The sequence below is a fragment of the Manacus vitellinus genome, unplaced genomic scaffold (genome assembly GCF_001715985.3).
Source record: "Manacus vitellinus isolate BGI_N305 unplaced genomic scaffold, ASM171598v3 scaffold_7_pilon, whole genome shotgun sequence".
Classification (NCBI taxonomy): domain Eukaryota; kingdom Metazoa; phylum Chordata; class Aves; order Passeriformes; family Pipridae; genus Manacus; species Manacus vitellinus.
Genome location: NW_021940813.1, coordinates 17,861,284 through 17,883,568, shown reverse-complemented (window position 1 = coordinate 17,883,568; position 22,285 = coordinate 17,861,284). Strand labels below are relative to the sequence as shown.

Below are 22,285 nucleotides of genomic sequence, written 5' to 3'. Positions count from 1 at the left end.
GAGGAAGAAAACGTAATAAATATGACAATTTCTTAAACCCTTCTTTACAAGTTATTTTTATATCACACTTCTGCTACAAATTTCAGTGTTTCAAATTTTAAAAGAACACATTCACTGAAAAATTAAGAACTTTTAATGTGAAAAAATACACAAAATAAGAGTGCAAATGTTTTATTTTTTGTGGCTAGTGCTTAATCTTCAAGTCCTTTAGAACACTGCAGGAAATGCTTTAGATCAGTAACATCGAGAGCATCCAATTACTACTCATAAGTATGTTAAGTGAATAATATAGACTGTAATTTTTCATGATATGACATCAATTTGTTTCTGAAATAACACTGAAAAAGACTTTTCCAAATTTCTGTTATTATGATAATTTTACAAATCCCCCACTGAAATCCCCAGCTGAAGCAAAACGAATCTAAGTGGAACCTCCTCAAAACAAGACATCCACCAGGCAAGCGCTATTTCCATTCTGACATGTTTATACAGTTCTTTGGAGTGCAACTGATACCTTCTCAGCAGAAGCAGATTCAAGTCCATTAGGATTTTTATTTTCACAAACAGCAACCGAGGCAGCAATCCCTGAGATTCTCCATGAAGCCTGTAGCTGTGTTTTGACAGCCATCATGTCTCACTACTTTTTTATGTGCCATCTATTCAAACCAGTTTTCCTTCAATAAAAAACGTACAGCATCGTCAAAGCCATTTTGGTACAATGATTCCATTTTCTCCTGGTCTGGTGGGAACAAAGCTTGATTAAGTCTTACCAGGTTAGCCAGTGACAGCTGCAATAGAGCAAGAAGGTACAAATTAGTTTGTTAAAGCAACTTATCTAGATGTGACTGTTCTGTCACGTGTTTCATGTAGCATATGCAAAACCAAAAGAGCAGCAAGGCTGTGCCTACACCAGGAAATTACCCACGTCCAGGTTCACTGCTGAGCGCCAAGACAAACTGGCACAAACACCACATACACACTATTAAACTCACAGCATCCAAAACAGACTGTCTGCCTGTAAAACTGCCCAAAGTTTTTGAAACACTTTAAGTCTGGAAACAATCCCAAAACTGTCTGGCAGAGTGGTAGCTGGCACATGCTAAACTTGTGCAAGGAATAATATTTTGACAACTTACTAGTGCAAACAACCACATCCTTGGGAACATTCCCAGGCAATGTTTACATATGAGTATAAACGTAGCTTGTATTACCAACAATTAAGGACTACTCAGCTTTTTAAGTGGTCACTCCATCATGTATAAACATTTTGGAGCTTTATTCTTGAAAACAGACTTTATTAAATTATGGTCAAATAAAAAATATAATTAAATTCAATAATGTTCTGAACAATTTGTTTATAAAATTAACTTGATATTTTAGCACATACTTTATTATACACAATTTTGCTAAACAATATCAACATCATCTTCATTATTTAAAATAAGCAATTATTCAAATTCATTCTAGAAGATGGAGGAGATTCAAAGAGACAAAAAATTGTTAACATTCCAATATAGATAAATGAAGATATACAATTCTTCATTTTATGAGGATTACAATATTGCTGAAAAAAATGGTTCTTAGTGATCATTCTTACAGTTTTAAGAGATAGAGATGCTTCAAGTCAAATAGTTTAAAATGTTTCTGAGATTCTGCACAAGTCTGCACATGCATGACCCCAGAAGCAATTAATTTTCTACTCTAAACTAAACTAATCACCAAGTAATTTTTCCTCCTCTAGATACATTAGATATTAGATACAAAATATGACCAAGAAATACACAGTAAGTGATTGTGTATATTTTCGATATATACTTTATGACCTTTTGCCAAGCACTACCATGCTTAAAATCTCTCTGCGAAACATTATAAAGATTCAGAAACTGGTCCAATTTAGAATGACATTACATAACACTAATTTTACTAAAATTAAGAAAACATTAAAAACCGTCTAAAAAGAAACCTAAAGTACCAATTATTGTTAATCTTTATTGTTTCTTTCTAATGGAATATTGTTGACCACTAGGTCTATCATTATTCAATATTTTCTTTCATCATGTCAAAAGAAGCAAGACTAGTTAAAGTGTATGAGACAAAGGTTGCAAAGACAGAAATGTCAACAATGAAAAGGAGGCAATAAAAAATAGTCTTATCTTATATCTCAACATACAGAAATGTTTCTGAAACTTCTAACAAGACTTCTGCAAAAGTCTTGTGGTCACAGGTGTTCACAAGCTCTCTTGAGCAATGCGGTGACAAGTCACTGCATACCACTTCAAATGTAGAACTTAAACTTGTATTTTAAATTCAGTTGGAGCAATAGAGTTCAATAAGTATGAAGAAATGTTCTGGAGTTCTCCTTTACTGAGGTATTCAATTTGGTTTTTTTCCTATAAACACTGCACCTAACCATAGACTGATGATATGTAAAGCAAGCCTAATATTATTTACACTTAACAGCCTGTTATAATGTGCTCAATTTTGTACTAGATCAATGATTTTCGAACTTCCTTCTTTATTCTACATTTTCCTTCCCTTGTGTCTAAGAAAAGGTTTAACCTCCATTTGCAAACCAGAAAATGCCAAAACTTTACATAAGTTGATATATAACACAAAATAGACACTTAAATATAAACATAAACTTAACTGCAGAAGTACCTTTTATTCTTTTTAAGGTAATTAATAAACAAGTAACTCACCATCATATCTTGTTTTGCTAATTTAACATAAAGATCCACACGTCCTTTATCTTGTGGACAGATATCCAATCGACCGCTGAAAGGAGAAATCGTCACAGTTCTTCCAAAAGGCAAGATAGGAAGGCCATTGGTAAGGCCACCATCAACCCACTTCTATTGGGAAACAGAAGTATTTTCCAAGTTACTCTAGTACAGTATGATCATAATGGAATACTTTTTCCTTCTTGACCTTGCCTCCTCCAGTCCACACTTAAGAAAATATACAGGTTTCCTTCTAAGAATACAATGGATAATATCGAATACGTGGCATAAATATCAAAGAACTGACAATGTACACACAGAGTTATGAATCAATGACCATTTGACATAATGTGCATATTTGTGTGTAATGTATTTATCAAGCTCTGATAAGGCTCGTTGATTAATCTAATAATAAAATGCCCCCTACAGAATTTTTCTCAACACACACATGAAAATATAAGACTTTTAATATTACACATGAATCACATTAAATGCTGTATATTCCTCTAGAACATTATTCTGATTGAAACGAGGAGTTGCACAATCTGTAGGTGCAGGTAAACTGACTGCACAAGCAAAACCACACATCACTCCTACCCTCTTCTGTGATTCTTCTTCCAGAGCCTCATGTCTTACATACACTACACAAGACAGCAGCAGTTGGAAAGTGGAGGGTAAAGGTGGGAAGGAGCTGAACAGCTATGACATAGGAGGGAGCAGAGAGGAGTTAAGCATAGTGAAGAATGAGATCTAGAGGTACAAATCTGATCTTTAGAAGGACCACGGCCAAATTCCATTCCAGTATAAGCAGGACAGCTGTGATATTTCTGGCTAATATATTTTATATCTTCATATTTCTTTCTATGCTTACATGCATAACCCAAAACCCAACAGCCCTCGGCTGGCTAGATGCATTCACTAAAATCATACATGAGGTCTGATGACCAAAAGCATCTCACTGAACTTTACACATCTAAATTCAGCTAGTAATTCTACACTTCTTTTATCATCCAAGGGAGAGAAAACAGTAACAAAAGTTTAAAAAAACCCAAATCAACAAAAAGCTCTCACAAAAAGTATATGATTAGGAAGTTTTTTATGACATTTAAATGTTTGCACAGTCTCCCCACACCACCCTCTTCTTCACTATCTCAGATGAAGTTTATGTTCCTGATTTCAAAATATAAGCTATAAATATTAACATTCAACAGTTTCTATGGCCCTTTCCATCCTGTTACCTCATTGTATGCTTTAGCACTTGACTCTTGACATTACCTCATGTCAGCACCCACAATCCACCACTGAATTCCTTCACTTTGCACAAACATCATATTTCTCAATGCTTAGGATTGAGATTGTTTTGTCTTAGAAAATAAGGCAAAAAAAGAATAAAATTCCAGAACAACAGCTATCTTTCAGATTTCTCAAACTTCTATTACAGCACTGCTGTGATAGCTGTGAGCAGAGTTGCAATATAACATAACATTTCTAACACCACAGCTTTTTTGTGTGTATCTATAAATAGTAGTTTATTATTGATTCATATGCCATGTTCCTTGTAGTAGCAAGTGGTTTTTTGTTGTATTTCCTAGTGTGAAAAGTACAGTGGATGCCCTGTCTAAGCCATGTCAAAGAAAACGTAACAGATGACATTATTAATGTTTTTCACAAGTCTAGCTTAGCACTGCTACAACTTAAAAGTTCTCACACTTTTAAAAATTTTGATTATTTATTTTTCTCCCCTCTCCTCTTATGTAACTTCAATATTTATTTGAAAACAAAAACATTTACCAGGGCATCTCAGTAATTTTTATTTAGTGCTAATTTCTATAGATTCTGTAGTTTTATTTTCTTTCAAGCATTTCGGAGAAACTGCTTTTCAGTCAAAAATACTTTATCTCCACAGTCCCTTGTGTTTCATAGTTATAAAACATTTATTTGCTGCAGACAAAGAAAAGTGATGTCCCAGCTTCTTTTAATTTCATTAATCAGTTCTTGAAAGATGCTTCTTAGCTGATGAGACAAATTCCTGGTAACTTCTGAATTAGTGTCACTAATATCTAGTACAGTGTAAAGACAGAGAAAGTTTTGAAATAACGTGCGATGAAAACCAAACCAGTCAATGAGAACAAGGATGTGGGCTTGACCTAACACAATCTACCCGTTTATCAGTTTGGTTTTTACAAAGCTGTTCCATATTAACTACAGTCACACAAACTACAGACTCATCATCAAATACAGTCAACTCAATCATCTGCTCATCTTTATCTGTCTTAAAATTAACCTTGTCATGTCAAAGGACACCAAACTAAGTCAAAGAAAGATAATTTCACACGGAGCGGGTTTGCACTTGTGTTACTGGAAGTCTAGTCCAAGGGTACCTGAAAAACCCAACCCAGGTAATAAGTTGTTAAGGCCACAAACAGACAATAAGTTCTCAGATGTTATCTGACACTTCTTTCTTTGTCATATTATTTTTAGGCTCATCAAATCAGAAGAAAATATAACATGAAGAGATTAATGTTATGTTCACCATAACATGAAATTTAGCTTATCCATCTCAAGAGTGTAGCCTGCAGGCATGCACACTTACAGGTAAACTAGCTAAACCCAAAGTGAAGTCAAATGCTCCCTAGAAAGTATTCTTCCTAAAAAGAAAACTAAAGTGCCATGAACCGTAAACTGAATCTTAGGGTTCAGTCTCTGTAGGCACTATGGGCAGGCTAGCAAAAGATTTGGTTATTTTCTGATACTATTTCAGCAAAAGTGCACCATACCTGCTTGCTTACTTACTTACTTACGATGCATAATGGTAGTAGTAACATAGCAGAGGTAACATAGTGAAATACATTTCAAAAACACTCCCAGATGATGTGGTGCTATGTGTGCAGGTGATATATGTAGCTCAGAGAAGATCCAGATCAACTGTTCTAAAGCACAGATAAGGCCTGTAGATTCAGGCACCTAGCAGGCAGTAATCTGAATTCCATGGGACCTATGGCCTAAGGAATTTACCTCCTGAAACCGATGTCAATGCAGACAGACAGAACTCTGGCCTGTTACAGTAAAGCTTTCAGGAAGCTTGAAATATGATTCTATATGATAGGTAACTGTGCAGAGCCAAATCAATATCCAATCTATCTTATTGACTTAGTGCTTACCATGCCTGGAACATGATGTTACATGCCATGTATCTGGTTCTACCATGTGTGCTTCTGGGCCCTACTACACACCCACATATCCTCATTCCAAACCAAGAAAATACTACTGCAACAGAGATCCCAAGGTTTTGCTCTTATCCCGCTCTAAGCACTTGGGACTAAAGAATGGAAGTCACAAGCATCTACAGGCAACAGTTTTTTCAAAAAAAAAAAAAAATCCACAAATGCACTGTTTCACAGAATATGAGAAAAGTCAGTACAGACATGCAGAACTAATCATTCCAAAAAATAACAATAAATGAAAGCAACCTCATTCCCAGAAACTGTCTTTTCTGCATCTCACTAAAGGAGAGCAATAAGAAGCTTTGGGAATGAAAAGAAGCTTTCAACTAAGAGAAAGAATCAGTTTCTGTGAAACTTTCATTGATTTAACTTTTGAATGCAAAAAATAAACATAGGCAGCAATGAGAACTGTCTCCTAGAAAAAAAGGCTGCAGTAAATACTACAGGGTTAAAAAAGGTCTAAAAAGGCTTAAGTAAATATTACAATACCTATTCAATCATAATAGAACTGTTCATCCAATACAATGGGGTTTAAATAAGTTTTGGACAAAACTCTGGGCCAACTTTTCAATTTCTTAATTGAAAGGATACTACAAAAAAAAATTAACAATGACACTTTTTTCCCTTTAACTAATGGCAGAATGAACCTAAAAATCCAAAGATCCCCTCTGAAATGGCACAAGCAACACAGAGACTCCAATCAACAAAAAATTCCAGACCCTGGGAAGCTGTAAGCAGTCTCCATTTAACTCAAGCAGTCAAACAATACTGATTTAAACCCTTCAAATATTTCAGCTGATATGTATTGTCATATATATAATTCTCAAGCTGAAAAGCTTTCTGACACAACAACTATTAGCTAGGGGCAAATATATATGGTTTTGTGCGGCTTTTTGGCAGGGTGGCTGTGAGGATTACAGAGGTTTGAGAAGAATTGTTTGTATGAATACAAGGAAATAAAGGGAGAAGTATCATGTAGTTTTTCTCAGAAAGAAATAGCTGTTTTCATGCTTCTAAAATTATTCTTAGAGTGTTAATATATTTATGTAAGATAGACAAAAATGTTCTTGGAGTTAAATTAAGAAAACTGTGAAAAGGTTTTCTTATAATAGTGTACACTCCTGAAAAGTTTATTCTTTAAATGCTTTTCCAAATGTAAGGGATTTGAAGGTACCTGGTAAGCATGTAATTCTATACAGAACATGAGAACAACATGCATGAAAACACATGGACTCCAGCAGCATCCAACTTGCCAAGAACCTCCCCTATCATTCCCTCCATCAAACAGAAAAAACATTGGTGGTCCTCTAAACTGCAAAATAAACCATTTTAAAGCTGGTAACACAGGTTGTGGTGAGAAGAATCTTTAGTAAAACAAGCTTCTTCTGACAGTAAGTGTCAGACACTATCTTTAGAAACAGCTTCATGTTACAGAGATCATTTCAGTCTCAGCACCCACAATTTCTGAAACAACACACGAGCAAACTCGTATTAACTTTCCTGGTGTTAATCTGCAACATCAACAGAAACAATAACTATCTTACAAAATACAGCACTGCAGTTGCTTTCCCTTAATATCAAATAGTTACATCATAAGTAAAGAACATATAAAAAGAAAGTTGGTAGTTGATGAAAAATTACCTCTCCTTTATATTCCACTGGCTTAATTCCTGCATATAGTGGTATAAAGCTACTTGCTAGCAGGACCTAGAGAGAAGAAAGCAGAAAGAATAGAGAAAAAAATGAAAGAAAGGCATCAAAGTAATTTTAAATGAATACATATCTTTATACCTATTTATATATATTAAATAATACAGCAGTAACCACTCAATATATTAGTTTTACATAAACCCACTGTCATCTCAAAATGTCTTCTTGTTGTGGTATGTCAAAATTATTCAGTATGGTTGGCCTTTTTTTATGACTTGACAGTGACAGCTCTTAAAACAAAATATCAAAAATTAACTCATTGACTTATGTGATTCAAAAGAATATGAGCTTAGTTTTGCACAATGTAAAGTATGTTTATAGTTTTGCAGAAACTAAATATGCATATGCTGGAAAAAAAGCAATATGGGGAACAGAAGAGGGTCCCAAACTGGTGTATATACTATGTGAAAGATCAGATGCAGAAAACCCCACAATCCATGGAGATTATGGAATAAAATGCCTGAGTTTTTTTGGGTGGAATTACACTTACTTTTACAAAAAAATTAAGCTACTTTCAGTATTAAGCATCTCTGCTCCCCGAAAATTTTAATTAAGACTGCATATGTAGATGAAGTCTTCAACTTTCACTTTGAGAACTCTTCTCTTGCCTATTTCTCTTCCCAGTGATGTAGAGGACCAGAGCTTTGTCTGAGCTCAGATAAAAAGGCCTTCTCACTTTCCTTATGAAAACTGCAGCTATTTCTCTTTCCTTTCCCTCACAAAAGCATAACATAGGACTCCCAAGTTCCCAACATCAGCATCTTCCCCTGCCCAACTCCCTTTCTCCTCTCTCCTTCAACTCCACCTCAGTAACTTTGGCCCTTCTAAAGGGAAAAAGGTTTAGTGAAAGAACAGAGTCAAAACCAGGTGACCTCTGCAAAACTTGAATTCTTTTCAAGAGGACTGAAGAAAGCAGTTGTTTTTCCTTCTAAAGTCACTTAGATCTCAAGAGTGAGGAGAGGAAGCACAATTTGAAAAACACTTTCAGTACTTCTCTACCACTAACAGACCACTGTGGACTTCAATACACTGCTCCCACCTTTCCAAACTAAATACAACAGTCTTCAGTGCCCTGCTCCCTCACAAACACACAAATCATGCCTCTTCCCTGTCACCTCCAGTTTAAGAACTGCAAGTCTAGGAATGCTGATACAAGATCACTGTCTTCACATACATAAAGACTGTTTCAAATGTGGGAGATTATTAACTGACCTTCCATGTCCACTGGGAATAGCAAAAAAGATAAAAGTTTAAAACTGTAGCAACATATACTCAGTTCAGCCATTTTGAAAAATTTTGGAAACCATGAGGCTTGTTAAGCATTGAAACCAAATGCATATGGAAGTTGAAAGATTTCTGACAGAGGGTACAGAAGTTTTGCTGTTTGTAAAACAGTTTGCTCAGTAGTACTTTTATCCAGCCTTGGATGTAGCAAGTCATGTCTAGGCCTAATACAATCAAATAACCAAACAAATTCTACCCTCCAAGCTACTGCAGCAGCCACCAACACTCAGACAGCTGTACACACGACACACACAGAGATGAAGGTATGCACAAAAACATGTATTATCAGCTGCATTGAAAAATCAGACAATATGAATGTATTCCAGAGAGCAATTATTTGTAATTTTATTGCTATTATTCCAATCCATTTTACTGCTACCATAGAGAACAAAAGAATAGAATAGAAATGGCTAAATCAACGAGAGAACTATGGAAATACTAATATGTTCAAACTTCCGAGGTCATCCCAATGCTTCTAATTCTCTTCGGGTTAGAAGTTTTCACTGCAAAAACACATATACCTACAGAATAATAATCTCCATGCTTGTCACTGCTAGCTCTTTCTATAGCTAGAAATTACAGTGCATAATTTGAGATAATAAACTTTTTGCATAATTATCTTTGCATGAGGAAGTCTTAAAAATTATGAGAACTAACACAATAGGATCAAGATTTTTTAAAATACTTTAAAGGCAAACTCCCCATGTATAGTTTGAGATTCTGTAAACAAGTGTGATTTTTTTAAAGGGATAACTGTAAAGAAACTCTTATTTGCTCTAAGCATCCACAATGATAGCAAAAGGAATTCCTCCTTATTCTTTTTCCTCCTTTATTCTGTTATATCTTATGATAATCTCCACTAAGATACAATCGATTACTAGAAAGAACATGCTTTACATACATCTGACTTCCTCCTACGATTTCATATCAGCTTATGTATACAATCCTAATCCAAATTTAAAAAGTGACATTAAAATTAAGAGAAGGGCACAAAAGATATACTTTCCAGTACCAGATAAAATACAGATTACATACAGGACTTAATGATATCTATTCCCCACAAAGACCTATAGGAAGTGTTGAGTTTTTTTTAAAACTTCTTTCACTTTCTTTTGTGATGAAACTTAATATAAACAGTGTCAGTGAAGTAAGAGATGCAAAAATTATTATAAAATTTCGATATTATTATATTCTCATATACTGCAACCATGAGTTACCCTATTACTTTTTAGAAATATTTTGCCTACAAGGTAGAATATACCTTAATAATAACAGATTAAGGAAACACACACAAGCAAAAAATGAATTTTACCAAAATTTGTGAAACTGTAGGATCAAATTCTGCTTCCATTGTTTATGTTATGGTTGTAGCACCACTGATAGTGTAAGTGGTTATTTGAGTAAAACAGTGATTCACTGTACAGCTAATAACATACTCTTAAGTCTTGAAGAAACTCAAGCATTTTTATTTAATGTAGCACTATTCAACTTCATTACCTTAATGAGGTCCTCCCTGGAGGAAAAATTTGAAACCAAGCGATTTTCCCCACTTTTTGAGTTAGTGACTGACACATAGAGCCGGTTCTCAGCTATCTCATGAACATTAGCAGGAAGAATAGACTCTATGCCCTCCCTAGAGGAAAGAAAATGCTCAACATTACTCATCATCATTATATAAAAATGTTGCAAATACATTAGTGGTGAAAGAAAGAGTGGTGAGCACTCCACAGTATAGAAGAAACATGCACACTCTTCATTTGCATTTGGAGAGCCCAACACAAAAGTGATCTTATAGAAGTATTAAGAAAGGTACCTAAGTGTTTTCATAAAATCATAACCAGGTGTTACAGCACCGAAGTTCAGTTTTCTGACTTCCTCTGCAAATCCATAGGCAAAGTGCTTACATTGCTGGAAATGAAAAACATTAACCATTAAGGATGTTTCAGTGATGGGAAGCATGTTCAAGTGTAGTACCTAAAACATACTAGAGGCTAAAGCTTTAATCAAGAGAGAGCTAAAAGAGCCAACTGAAATACGTTCCCATATGTGCTTGGTTTGTAACAAGATATGCATAACAAAATATTGATACTTTTATAAGGACTAATTAGTAAGAAAAAAAATCCCTAATTAAAAAAAAATTATAAACTTTCACAAGTATATTACTTTAACAATCAAGGAAAGTTAAAGGTTATTTTTCTACACACTAGCACTGATAAATAATCAGCTGTCTAAACCATGCCCTTACAAAAACAATAATTTATAATTCAATTCTAAAGCTACCTTTTATTTTAATATTTCAGTACTAAAACCAGACACAATTACCTTAAGATGCTTATAAGCATTAAAAAAACTAAAATTACTACCATTTCTTCTCACCAATGGAAAAACCAAGCTACTAAGAAGTGTACACATGAATACAATACTATGGAACTATTTAATGAACGGAACACTATGATGGATGACATAGGAAGAAAAGACACCAGATAAAAGTCCTGCACAGGGAATCTCTTTTATAAAAGTTGAAATGCCCATCATTAATGGCTACAGAAAAACAGCTTGAAGTGTGATCCATAAGAACTCTCAAAGGAGAGCAATGGAATTGGTAAAATTTATTTTTTAGTCATAACATGCTAAAACAATGAATTGTGATCCCAAGTGCTTAAGACTCAGTATTCAGTATTTGCAATCCTTTTTTTATCCTTTCATGAAGATTTCCCTAATGATTTTAAGGACTTGGGAAAAAACTAAATTCAGTCTTATGCAGCCTTATGAAATTGGTACTCTATAAATATATTACACTCATATTCACCTACATAACCACACGAAAAAAAGATAGTTTGGGTTTCCTGGATTATTAGCTCCCTGCATGAAGAAGAAATATGTTGCTAGTAGCAAGATAAATTATTGAGTGACTGAAGAAAGGTAAGAAAAAAAAAAGAGAAGCGAATGTGTCCTACTGGGGAGCAGGATAAAGGATTTGATGGAAGGAAAACCAGGAAGGAGTTGGGGGGAGGATTAGCATGAGATCAGGATCAGGCTGACTGACGCATTTTAACTTCCTCACATCACTTGAACAACAGAGCACTCATCTAAGTGAAAGACAGAAATGTAGTTCTTGCATCCACTTTCTTTACATGGCATTTGAATAAATGTATTAAAGAAGTTCACTATGAAGTTCATATCTCTTAAAGAAGTGATCATCATAAATATTTGTGCTAATTAATTTCACATAGGTTAGATTTGCACCTTTAGCCCATGAGGTACTTGCCACTGCGAGCTTCAAGCCAATTAAAATATATAAAATCAGTTATTAAGTCTTTAATTTATTTTACAGTAGGCAGGTAGGCTTCTTCTGTACTCAATCTGCTGGAAAGAGGCATATTCAGACACATCTCTCTTTAAACAGAGAAGAAACTCACAAAACCCTACAAAGAAGTACCTTAAAACTACCATCTTTATATCTAAGAAGCTTTAATAAAGCGATGGGGAGCTAAGAGTAACAGGGAGCTGGATGAACCCAAATCTAGTTGAATGACAGAAAACTACATTCCATATTACAAATGCTAAGAATAGACCATACCTAGGCTCTCAATTCCTGTTCCCAAAAGGAACAACTTCTTACAACTATGAATTATTTTAGAATTTTATTGCTAAAAGCTTTAAACAATACATCTAAAATTTAAATAGTGACTGAGGACATGTTTAGAAATTGTAACTATATTGACTTAAGTAAACTTGATATCAAATGTGATCAAAGTACTTTTTTAATAAATAGGTATTTATCAATAACTATATATGCCTCCCTGGAATTCTGAAGTCCCATGCCTTTTCAGCAGTGATAAAAATCCAAGATATGACAGAAAAATATTTGGAAACTGTCTTATTAAAACAGCAACAGTCAAAATAATAAATCCTCAATGTTATATTCACTTCAAGATAAGGACAGTTTGCATTAGAGCTTTGAGACTAGGAGATGCAGAAAGTCCTAATTATGGCTTGTCTAACATTGCCATCTCTGGGGAGAGAGGAAAAAACCAGAAAAAAATAATTAAATGATTAAAAGCTATATCTGTGGATATTAAATATTTCAAGATAGAAATGTAGGAAAGATAATAATATAATTATCCTGATAGGAAAAGTTAATTCTATTCAGTACACAACACTGCCTTTACTTAAATTCCATGAGAATTAGAAAGAATTATTCCCCCTGATAAAATAGCTCTCAATTTTCCATTTAAACAATATAAAAGAATAACTAAAACATACATAAAAAAATCGAAGGCACTAAAAAGTTAATGAAGCATTCTTCGGTTTGCAATAAAATGACAAATTTTCAAAGGAAAAATCCATCAGATTCAATATAGTACAGCCTTAGTTTCCACAAACAAAAACTAAAAACTGCTCTAATATTTTTACTTAGAAATATCTTTGTAAGTTGGACCAGGCTGAGAACAAGTGCTCATACCCAGAGCCTACAATAAGCAGAAAAATTTCCTTGGGCTAACAAAGGGCTGCTGTGCTCACCACAGAAGAAATTAAAGTCAGAGGTACCCATTATACCAGGCAAACTTGGGATTGAAGCAGCAGTCAGAGGTGACAGAAAGGGAGTAACACCTGAACAGGATAGGAGTAAGGCTCTTTTCACACCATGTAACTTGCCTAGTACCAAATCATATAAAGAATGCACCTGAGGGAGTCAGCAGGGGGAAAGAAGCCAGGGAAGAACCTACTGATTAAAGCAACAGAAGTATAGTTAATGCTGCAAGCTGAATTCATATCCCAGCAGAAACGACCAACACACAAACTAACAGAGAGGTCAGTGGCCAAGTGTGCTTTGGCTGGGATTGTTATTTGAATCAAATGCAGTGAAATAAGCAAGGCCTGGAGAAAGTTACCCAACACTCACAGAACTGAAATATAAGTGTACCTAGACCAAAAATCTAACAGCCTATTTTCCCCCACAATAAGACATTTAAGAAATATTAACGTTTTTTTAATACCTGGTCCTCTACATATATTAATGCAAAGTCACTAAAAGCATTTCAGAAGGGCAAAGCAGCCTTAACCTCTGGGGAAAAATCAAACAAAAAGCAAAAAAAAGTAATGGTCTCCCACAGAACCTGTAACGGTGCAGTCATTAAATAAAACTCTGGCGTCTCTACGTGACACCATATGCACAGTGAGAAAGGAGTGGTATCTCTGGAGGAGAAACAACCCAGACACATGCATGCAGTGTCTGAGAACAGAATGCTGCGAGGGTTAGTTCCCCCAGGAAAACAGTGGGGGGTACTGCTGGCGAGGAGTGGGCTGTACTGAGTCTAAAGAAGATGCACAAGCCACTTCTTATGCTGTCTAATGGAGCACAGGCAGCAAGGAAAAAAATTGAGCAGGTGTGTGGTGTTTATGAAGATAGACTCCATCTACCATTTTCATGTCCTTTCACAGAAGGATGAAAGGATGGTGCTATGCACTTGCTTAACAAAGCCTATCTCTAGCCAAGGAAAGAATGATTCACTTTGTAATATACCACCATTAAGTAGATATACATTTTGGTATATTAAACTATACCTGGTTGCCTACAACTCAACATTCACACACATAAGACTTTAAAAGAAGTAGCTTAAAGTAGCTTAAAATATAAAGTTTATATGAAATATTTTTGTCATAAATGTTTTTGCCCACAAGTCACAGATGTGGTTAATGAAAATACACACAAGAGTTCTGTTCCTAGCAAATAGCAAGAAGAAAAAAACAAGAAACTTAATATTTTAATAAACTTAACTGAAGACGATTATATAAAAAAATGTCCTTTGAAAATTATCATGGCCTATACCTACGAGTTTACTAATTTACCTCTATATTTTCTGGCACTGCTAACAAGACAGCAGCAGTCAGAGATCCCGCAGAAGCTCCCGCAAAAGCTTTCACATCTGTCAGTAACTTCTTACCATGCCTGTAAAAAGCAGCTGCTGCCCCCAAGTGGTAAATTCCCAGAAAGCCACAAGCTGCAAAGGACAGGTTGATGTGTTTCATTTGTGCTGTGGAAATAAGGTGTCACAGTAAGCAAAAAGGATGTGTTCATTTCGTCTTGTAATATACATCTATTCTTTTGGCATAGAACACATAACAAACCGTATTTACGTAACAAAAAGCAGTTTACTTAAAAGCAGTAAAAGCTTTTGATTACTAAATACATCAAACAAACAGCAGTTAGTTTAGTATCTCCAAAACTGAAAACAATCCTAAAATAATCCTTAGCACAAATTCCTTTTTAAAATCAATCAAAAATATATATCTTTACGTACACATTTTCATCTAATTTGTCAAAGAAATGCAAACTAAAAGTGGCTAGTCAAAAGTGATAAAAGAATGCCTTTGGAGAGCAAACATTGCTAGCCACCTTGACTAAAAAAGTCAAATTAATTATAAAACTGCTGGTTACTGTCTCATCACGTAGGAACAGGACAAGAGGGATGGATTCAAACTGAAAGACAGTAGGTTCAGATTAGATACTAGGAAAAAATTCTTTACTGTGAGGGTGGTGAGGCACTGGAACAGGTTGCCCAGAGAACTGTGGATGCTCCATCCCCAGAAGTGTTCAAAGACGGGTTGGATGGAGCTCTGAAAAACCTGGTCTAGTGAAAGGTGCTTCTGTCCATGGAAGAGGGGTTGGAACTAGATGACCTCTAAGGTCCCTTCCAATGCAGGGTATTCTATGATTCCAGGATCATACTTCCCTTACACACACAGAGCCTTAAATCCATTATAATTCTCTAAAAAAGGAATTTTTTTCTGTCACCTCTGAAACTCATTTACTTACTAGTATTATTGACAAATTCTTAAAGTAATTGCTAGTTTAGAAAAGAAAAACACACAACATATTGTTGCTACTATTTAAATAAGAAGGAATAAAAAATAATCAAAGTAAAATACAAAGCATTAAATGTATAAACACACACATAGTATGAAGATGTCTAGGGTAGAATTTAAAATTAAAAAAAAAACGCAAACAGGAAGTATTAGTTCAGATCATTAGGGATGGTTAACTAACTAAATAAAATATAATGCTGTACATTTTATTAGTTCTTTTCTGCAAAAAACCACAATTATGAGAGCAAGGTATTCCACAGATTATATTGTACAGATATATGAGATATTGTACACATTATCTTAGTATTGAATTAAAAATAAACTGCTACTATATTTGGGTACATCTCAATATATGGAAACAATCAGTCCTGATGAAGAGAGGCAAACATGTACAGCAACATATTTTGGTTAAAGATGCCTCTTCAACTCTGAAATGGGAAGCGCAGGAAAGATAAGGGTAAGAAACAGCTTTCAAAACCAGTAGATAAGAAGACATGCTCAACTCAGCTGCTTTACCCATGGCATGATTACAATCAGACCTGATGGTCTAACCAGGTTTCACTGACATAGAGAGAGAAAATCATAGTGCCAAGGAATATTTGGTGCATCAGTCATTCCAGTAAAACATTACACTATCATAAAGTAGTTTATCAGCTGTACTTTACCCCCTTTGCACTGGAAATGCTTGCATATACACCTGTAAGTAGGAATACTTGTAACAAATCTAACACATTTGTACTCATAGAAAGTTTTAGAGGTTGGCTCTTGCTGTGACAATATGAGAAAAAGGCATTAGAATTATGCAAATGAAAATTTCTTTATTATTTTTAAAAAGGATCTTTTAATTTAAAGAAAAGTCACTGTACTGAATAGAAGATTTAAAAAAGTTTACTCAAGACGTTACTGGAATATAAAGAAACACAACCCTACTTTGACTTTATTTTTTTTAAATAGAGTGGAAGAAAACTAAAACAGCCTTTGAACTTTGAAGTATGATGTCATGATGTATTTTTTTTCAGTCTAGTTAAACTCTTGGGAGTTTAACCAACTGTTGCAGCTTTCTCCATGACTTCTAAAAATTAGAAGCAAAGGTGCCTTTGCATCACAGGCCACTCTGACCAAAAAGTGAATCTGGTTAAAGCAAATGCAGTATTATGTAGGTATAAAAGCAAGTATGGGAGAATCAACTCCCATTTCTGTCCAAAACAGACTTCAAGGTCAAGACACTATTTATATGAAACATTTGTGAAATAAGGACTACATTTACATTGCTGATTGGTCAAAAAAATGTGAAGTATGAGTTCATAAATGCAAATAACTACATCTAAGGGACCTATGAAATATAACTAAGAAACACAGTGTAAGATAATAGGGTTATGTAAATAAAAATTAGCATGTGGATGATTATGTTCATGCATATTCACATCCAAATCTTCTACAAGGCTAATACTCCAAAAAGTATCTCTCCCTTCTGGAAAATAATTAAATGTTCACAAATCAAAAAATATGAGAACTAAGAAGTATCTAAAGCATAGTTACAGCAAGAAATTTTAGATTGATTTTTTTCAAAAAGAAAAAATTCTCTACAAATACAGAAATCCACTTCACTGTATACAGAACTGGCTGGCACATTTTGTGTAAAGTAAGAACAGAAAAGGAGGCCATGTGAACTGAAGAAACTATTTGAATCTCAGACCAAAAACTAAAGTCAGATATCCATGCCTTCTCTTACATGGCTTCATGAGGAAATTGTAGTTTCTTATATGAGCCTTAGTCCTATCTAGTTATCAGTCACTGGGAGTAACCACTGTTCTCTTTGAGTGTCTGGATACCTGGCATTCATTCACTCTTTGATGAGAGTTAATTTCTTAACACTTAGATCCCATACTTCTCTGCCTCCTTCATTTCCCTACCCAAGAGACAAAAAGAGAGATTACTGAATGAGTATTCACATCAGTTATTTGACTGACAAAAGCACTCAGTGAGAGACAAACACACAAGAAGAAAAAAGAGCACTAAGATTTCAAGTCAAGGAACACTGTTCGAAAACACTCACTTTTATAAGAATATAAACTTTCCCATTTCTTTTGATTCTTGCAAATATGCCATGGCATTACTTGATTTGCAAATTATAATGGTGTATTTTAAAGACAGAATGATGCTAAAATGTCTTTTGCTTTGATGATCTAGTAGATCACTGCTATTTTGATCAAAAAGAATAGTAGGGTTATAATAATTCCAAAGAGGAAACAGAGAGAAATTTAATTAAGTCTGCAGTATGACTATTCCCTGACAATTTCTAACAGAGTAACAGAAATAGGAGCACAGTCATGTCTGGACACAGACCACTTCTTTGAGCTGCCTGCGCAAAGAGCAGAAAGCTTTGTTTCTTAGAAATGGTACGAAACATCTGTTCTACAAAACTTCAGAACAAATATTCTTAGAAGGTTCCACATAAATTGTGACCATTAAAGATATTGATACCTATAATGCAAAATTATCATATTACCATGTCTTAAGAAAAAAACTCATTGAATCTTAAAAAATGCATAAGTACATTTCAGCTGGACAGTATATACACTGTAGAGATATGACATAAACAGGATATAGCAAACACTTTTGCCACTGCTTTTCAAAAATGCTGTCATTTTACATGATTGACAAAATTCAGACTATGAGGACTTCAACTGGCTAAGGGAATAGGAATGCTTCTGTTGGCTCCAAGAAAAAAACCCAGAAGCGTAAGACAAGATATGTGAAAGAAGAAATGAGAACAAGACTGGGGCAGTTCAATCTCATTACTTTACAGACAACGCAGGAGCATTCAGGGATAAACATAAACCTCAGAGTTCTCTTTAAAAGACTACCACATCTGCAGGGAAAAAATAAATTAAAAAAATTCACCGATGATTAAAAATCTACAGGAGGTTGGGGGCATTTCTGTTTGTTCAGCAGTATCTCATCCATTTGTAATGCAAACCTTCAAGAGAACATATGTAAGGAGACAAGACTAGAGAAGAATTACGATACAGTACCATACAGATTTTTCAGGACGGGTATTGTCTTCCTGATTGTCATACAAGAGAAATAGCACAACAGTTTCTCATGTGGCTGTTTCCTGAGCAACATAATTACATTGTATGATCTCAGGGTCTTAACTTGTCATTAACTACCACCCTGTCATTCCATTTGTAAACAAAAGCTGAAAATGCCCAAAGCACTTGAATAAAAAAAACCTTTACAAACAAAAACTAAATATACATAGAATGCAAATGACCAAATACCCTGAAGCACAGGAGCTAAAAAGTATGATGCATAACAGCACATCTGAGGATTAGTTATTAGTGAAGAATGACAAAACAAGCAAAGCCACAGAAAGAACTCTCTAGCTAGGCAGCATTGCTAAAATAGAGGTCATAAGGGTTACTGATTTACCTGAATCAAAAATCAACATTGACACAGAAATGTTTAACTGTTTTTTCACATTTATAACAGGAAGTTCACTAGCATCATCACAAACCATTTATAGTCTTCAGTGAATATAATAGTTCAATGAAATTGAAGTAAAAAACATTAAAATAATAATAACACAAAATAATAAGTACACAATTTAATCAGCCATTAAGAAACAGGAAAACTACATCTTCACAGAGTATAAAAATTGCATATAATCTCCTTAAAATTAAAAACAAACACATCACATGATATTTTTCAAATTAAGATTTTAGACCATCTTGACCCTTAATACAAGTTGTCTACATTGGGCAGGGAAGGCTGACTTCTTAAGAAGAGGGCAGCAAAAGGTTCAATACCTTGTAATGAATGATGACTTCCATCATGTACTCCACTGGAACTTTTTCCAACAGGTATTTCAGCTCCCTCTGCACTAGCAGCCGTTCTTCTATCAACTACTGATTGTTTATCATTCACCTTGGAAACCTACAATCATACAGTCAAATATTATTATTAAAAAGAGAAAAAACAGCAAATATAAGATGACATTATTTAACACTAAACAGATTAATAAAGTCAAATAAAATAGTTGTAAAATCATCTAGATGAATTTCTCAATTGCTTAGCCCCCACTAAACTAGTTTAAACCACAATGTTCTGCTAGTTACACATGCAGCAATTTATATTTTAAAGATGAATTTCATTAGACGCTGAAAAGGGAAAACATTGCCACTTGGAACAGTGAGTGTCCAAAATTAGTTTTATGTCTTTTCCCACTATTTTTGTTTATCATGGCTGGGCTTCGCGAACGAAGATTTGGGAAGGGCTCTACCCACATTTGCTACAAGTGCACTGGTGGCTAAAGAGGCCAATGCCTCTGTAGAGATAGACAAGTCTGGTTGCAAAAGGCACAACAGAAAGACTCCTTCGATGGTATCGGCAAGACATATATAAACACATATATATATATATATATATGCGGTTTTCTACAATCAAACTCTTATGTTTTTATCCTCCCCTACCAATCCATTCCCCCCACCTTTGTGGCACAATATTGCATCAGTAAGTCATTTACCAGAGAATTCTGGTCCTATTTTTATCTAAACGACTGTCACTCTAACTAATCAGCCTGTCAGTTATCATGCAGTATTGCCTGCAGTGTAATTTGAAGAAAATTACCACTTCTCCCCAACTTAAAACTATCAGACACAAGAAGTTTCTTCTGAAACGACGGTACTCCAGTACTTGTTGCTGCCTGCCCCTTTATATAAAACTGAAGGCATCTGCATAAATAACATGCAAGATCAAAACCTTAGTTCTGTAGATTCTAAAATAAATTATTTTTTCACTGTATTGATGCACATCACTTATATCTACAGAGCATCACAAAAAATACTTACCTGGAATTTAACTCTGGCACGTGGTGGTCTTACAGTGCAAGAGTTTGGAATTCCAATCCAGAAGTGATGAGTTTTGGGAAAGGTGCAACTATACAGTCGGCCTTCTTTCAACCGGAGCAACAGTATTTGAGCACTATAAAGACTTTTAGCAGTCCACATTTTCTTAAAAGTGACGTCTGGATCCAGATGATGTGGTAACCAAACTGATAGTCTTGTTTTACCATAAAGTTACAAAGGAAGCATCAGTACATGAGCTTGGATTCCATAGAAGCAAATAGCAGAAACTTTCTTCTAGGTATAACCTGTTAAAAAGACATTAGAGAAAAAAAAAAAGTGTAGTTGAATGGTAAGTTGCACATCAAAACCCTGATACTGTAACAAGGTCCTCTTCACACCCCTCTCACTTAAAACACACAAATGCATTAACAGCTGATTCACTAGATAATGGAACAGTTCCAAGGAGAACTTCTGTTCAGCAGCTTCTCTCTTGCTTTCACCAGCCTCCATCTGGAACCCTGTTGTTCACCGCTGCCCATGAAGTCAATCATTCATTTCAGAAACAGGAAGGATTAAAACTGAAAATAATGCAAAAAGTAAGCAAACAAACACGAATATAGTGTCCCCTTCAACTTCTGCTGAAAAACGCTGAAGGAGTGATCCTGCAACTTCAACCAACTTGTTCACAAAAAACAAAGTACTGATGTCAGGACTCTAGTAAGAAAAAACCCATAGCAGGCTGGCTGGTACACGGCAAGCCTTGTAATCTTCTATGCTACAAGGATATAGCAGGGTTTACGCACAAACCCAGTGTAAGACTGGTTTACACCTAGCAAGACTTCGACCATAAAGAATAATGTGTGGAAATATTCTCTTTTAGACGAAAAGGAGGTTCTCGACTAAGCCCAGTACAAACAAAACCGGTGTGACCCTGAGCAGACCAGGTCTGAGCGGAACTGCGCCAACTTCCCACTTCATCCCAACCAAGTAACCGATTTAGAGGTTTTGTTTCATCTCGTGTGCTATGAGATCAGACCTACGCCGCAGTTGGGTTTTTCCTGTCCCCACTCCTGCCCAGCAAACAGCCGATACAAACAGGCAGAACAGATCTGAAAGGCGAGACAAGTTCTTGAAAGGTAACGAGCACTGAACGTCCAGCGACACCCGCGGGCGCCCAGCGCCAGGGGCAGTCCCTGCGCCTGTCAAACTCGGAGCAGGCGGGCGCTCCCTACGCGGGACACGTCCCTTCGCACTCGACATCCTCAACCCCAACCCCGGTCTTTCCCTGTCTCCCTCCCCGCAGGCTCCTGCCCCAGCCCCTCCGGGGGGGTTCTAACGCGGCCTACGCAAGGCAGAGGCGGCACCCTGCCCGTCTCGTCCCCACCTCCCCCGTCAGCAGCCCCGGAGACAGCCCCAGCGGCGGGGGCAGCGGCGCAGCGGCGGGGTCGGGATCGGAGGTCGCGGCGGGTGCCGCCCGGCCCCGGCCTTGGCACCGCCCCCGCGCGCCTGCGCAGCGCGAGCGGGGACGGCGGGGACCCCGGGGCGCCCTGAGCGCCAGAGAGGCTGCGGCTGCGGGTGGGGCCGTGCCCGGGGAGGGCCGTGCCCGGGGAGGTGGCTGCGGGCGGGC

General features: G+C 36.0%; 1 protein-coding gene across 4 annotated transcripts; it reads right to left on the bottom strand.

The window, feature by feature from the left end:
- Nucleotides 1–2: 2 nt before the first annotated feature.
- Nucleotides 3–22,061, bottom strand: PNPLA4 (patatin like phospholipase domain containing 4). 4 transcript variants are annotated; one of them, XM_029964795.1, is made up of 9 exons: nucleotides 22,043–22,061; nucleotides 20,662–20,963; nucleotides 19,621–19,747; nucleotides 14,792–14,976; nucleotides 10,752–10,846; nucleotides 10,436–10,571; nucleotides 7,586–7,651; nucleotides 2,700–2,852; nucleotides 3–788 (listed from the first exon to the last, which is right to left on the bottom strand). In XM_029964795.1, exons 2-9 carry the CDS (start codon nucleotides 20,818–20,820, stop codon nucleotides 657–659), a joined length of 1,053 nt encoding a protein of 350 aa, XP_029820655.1. In that variant the 5' UTR covers nucleotides 20,821–20,963; nucleotides 22,043–22,061; the 3' UTR covers nucleotides 3–656. The 4 variants fall into 4 exon arrangements, with proteins under 4 accessions (XP_029820655.1, XP_017939787.1, XP_008925052.2 ...); XM_018084298.3 differs by lacking the exon at nucleotides 22,043–22,061 and adding an exon at nucleotides 21,695–21,926; XM_008926804.4 differs by lacking the exon at nucleotides 22,043–22,061 and having other exon boundaries at nucleotides 20,662–21,250.
- Nucleotides 22,062–22,285: the final 224 nt, after the last annotated feature.

Coding starts and splice junctions, on each gene's coding strand:
- PNPLA4 (XM_029964795.1), bottom strand. CDS start 20,820: ATGTGGACTGCTAAAAGTCTTTATAGTGCTCAAATACTGTTGCTCCGG. Junction 14,977..19,620: donor AAGTCATCATTCATTACAAG/GTATTGAACCTT, acceptor TTATTTCCACAG/CACAAATGAAACACATCAAC. Junction 789..2,699: donor TAGCAAAACAAGATATGATG/GTGAGTTACTTG, acceptor GCTCTATTGCAG/CTGTCACTGGCTAACCTGGT.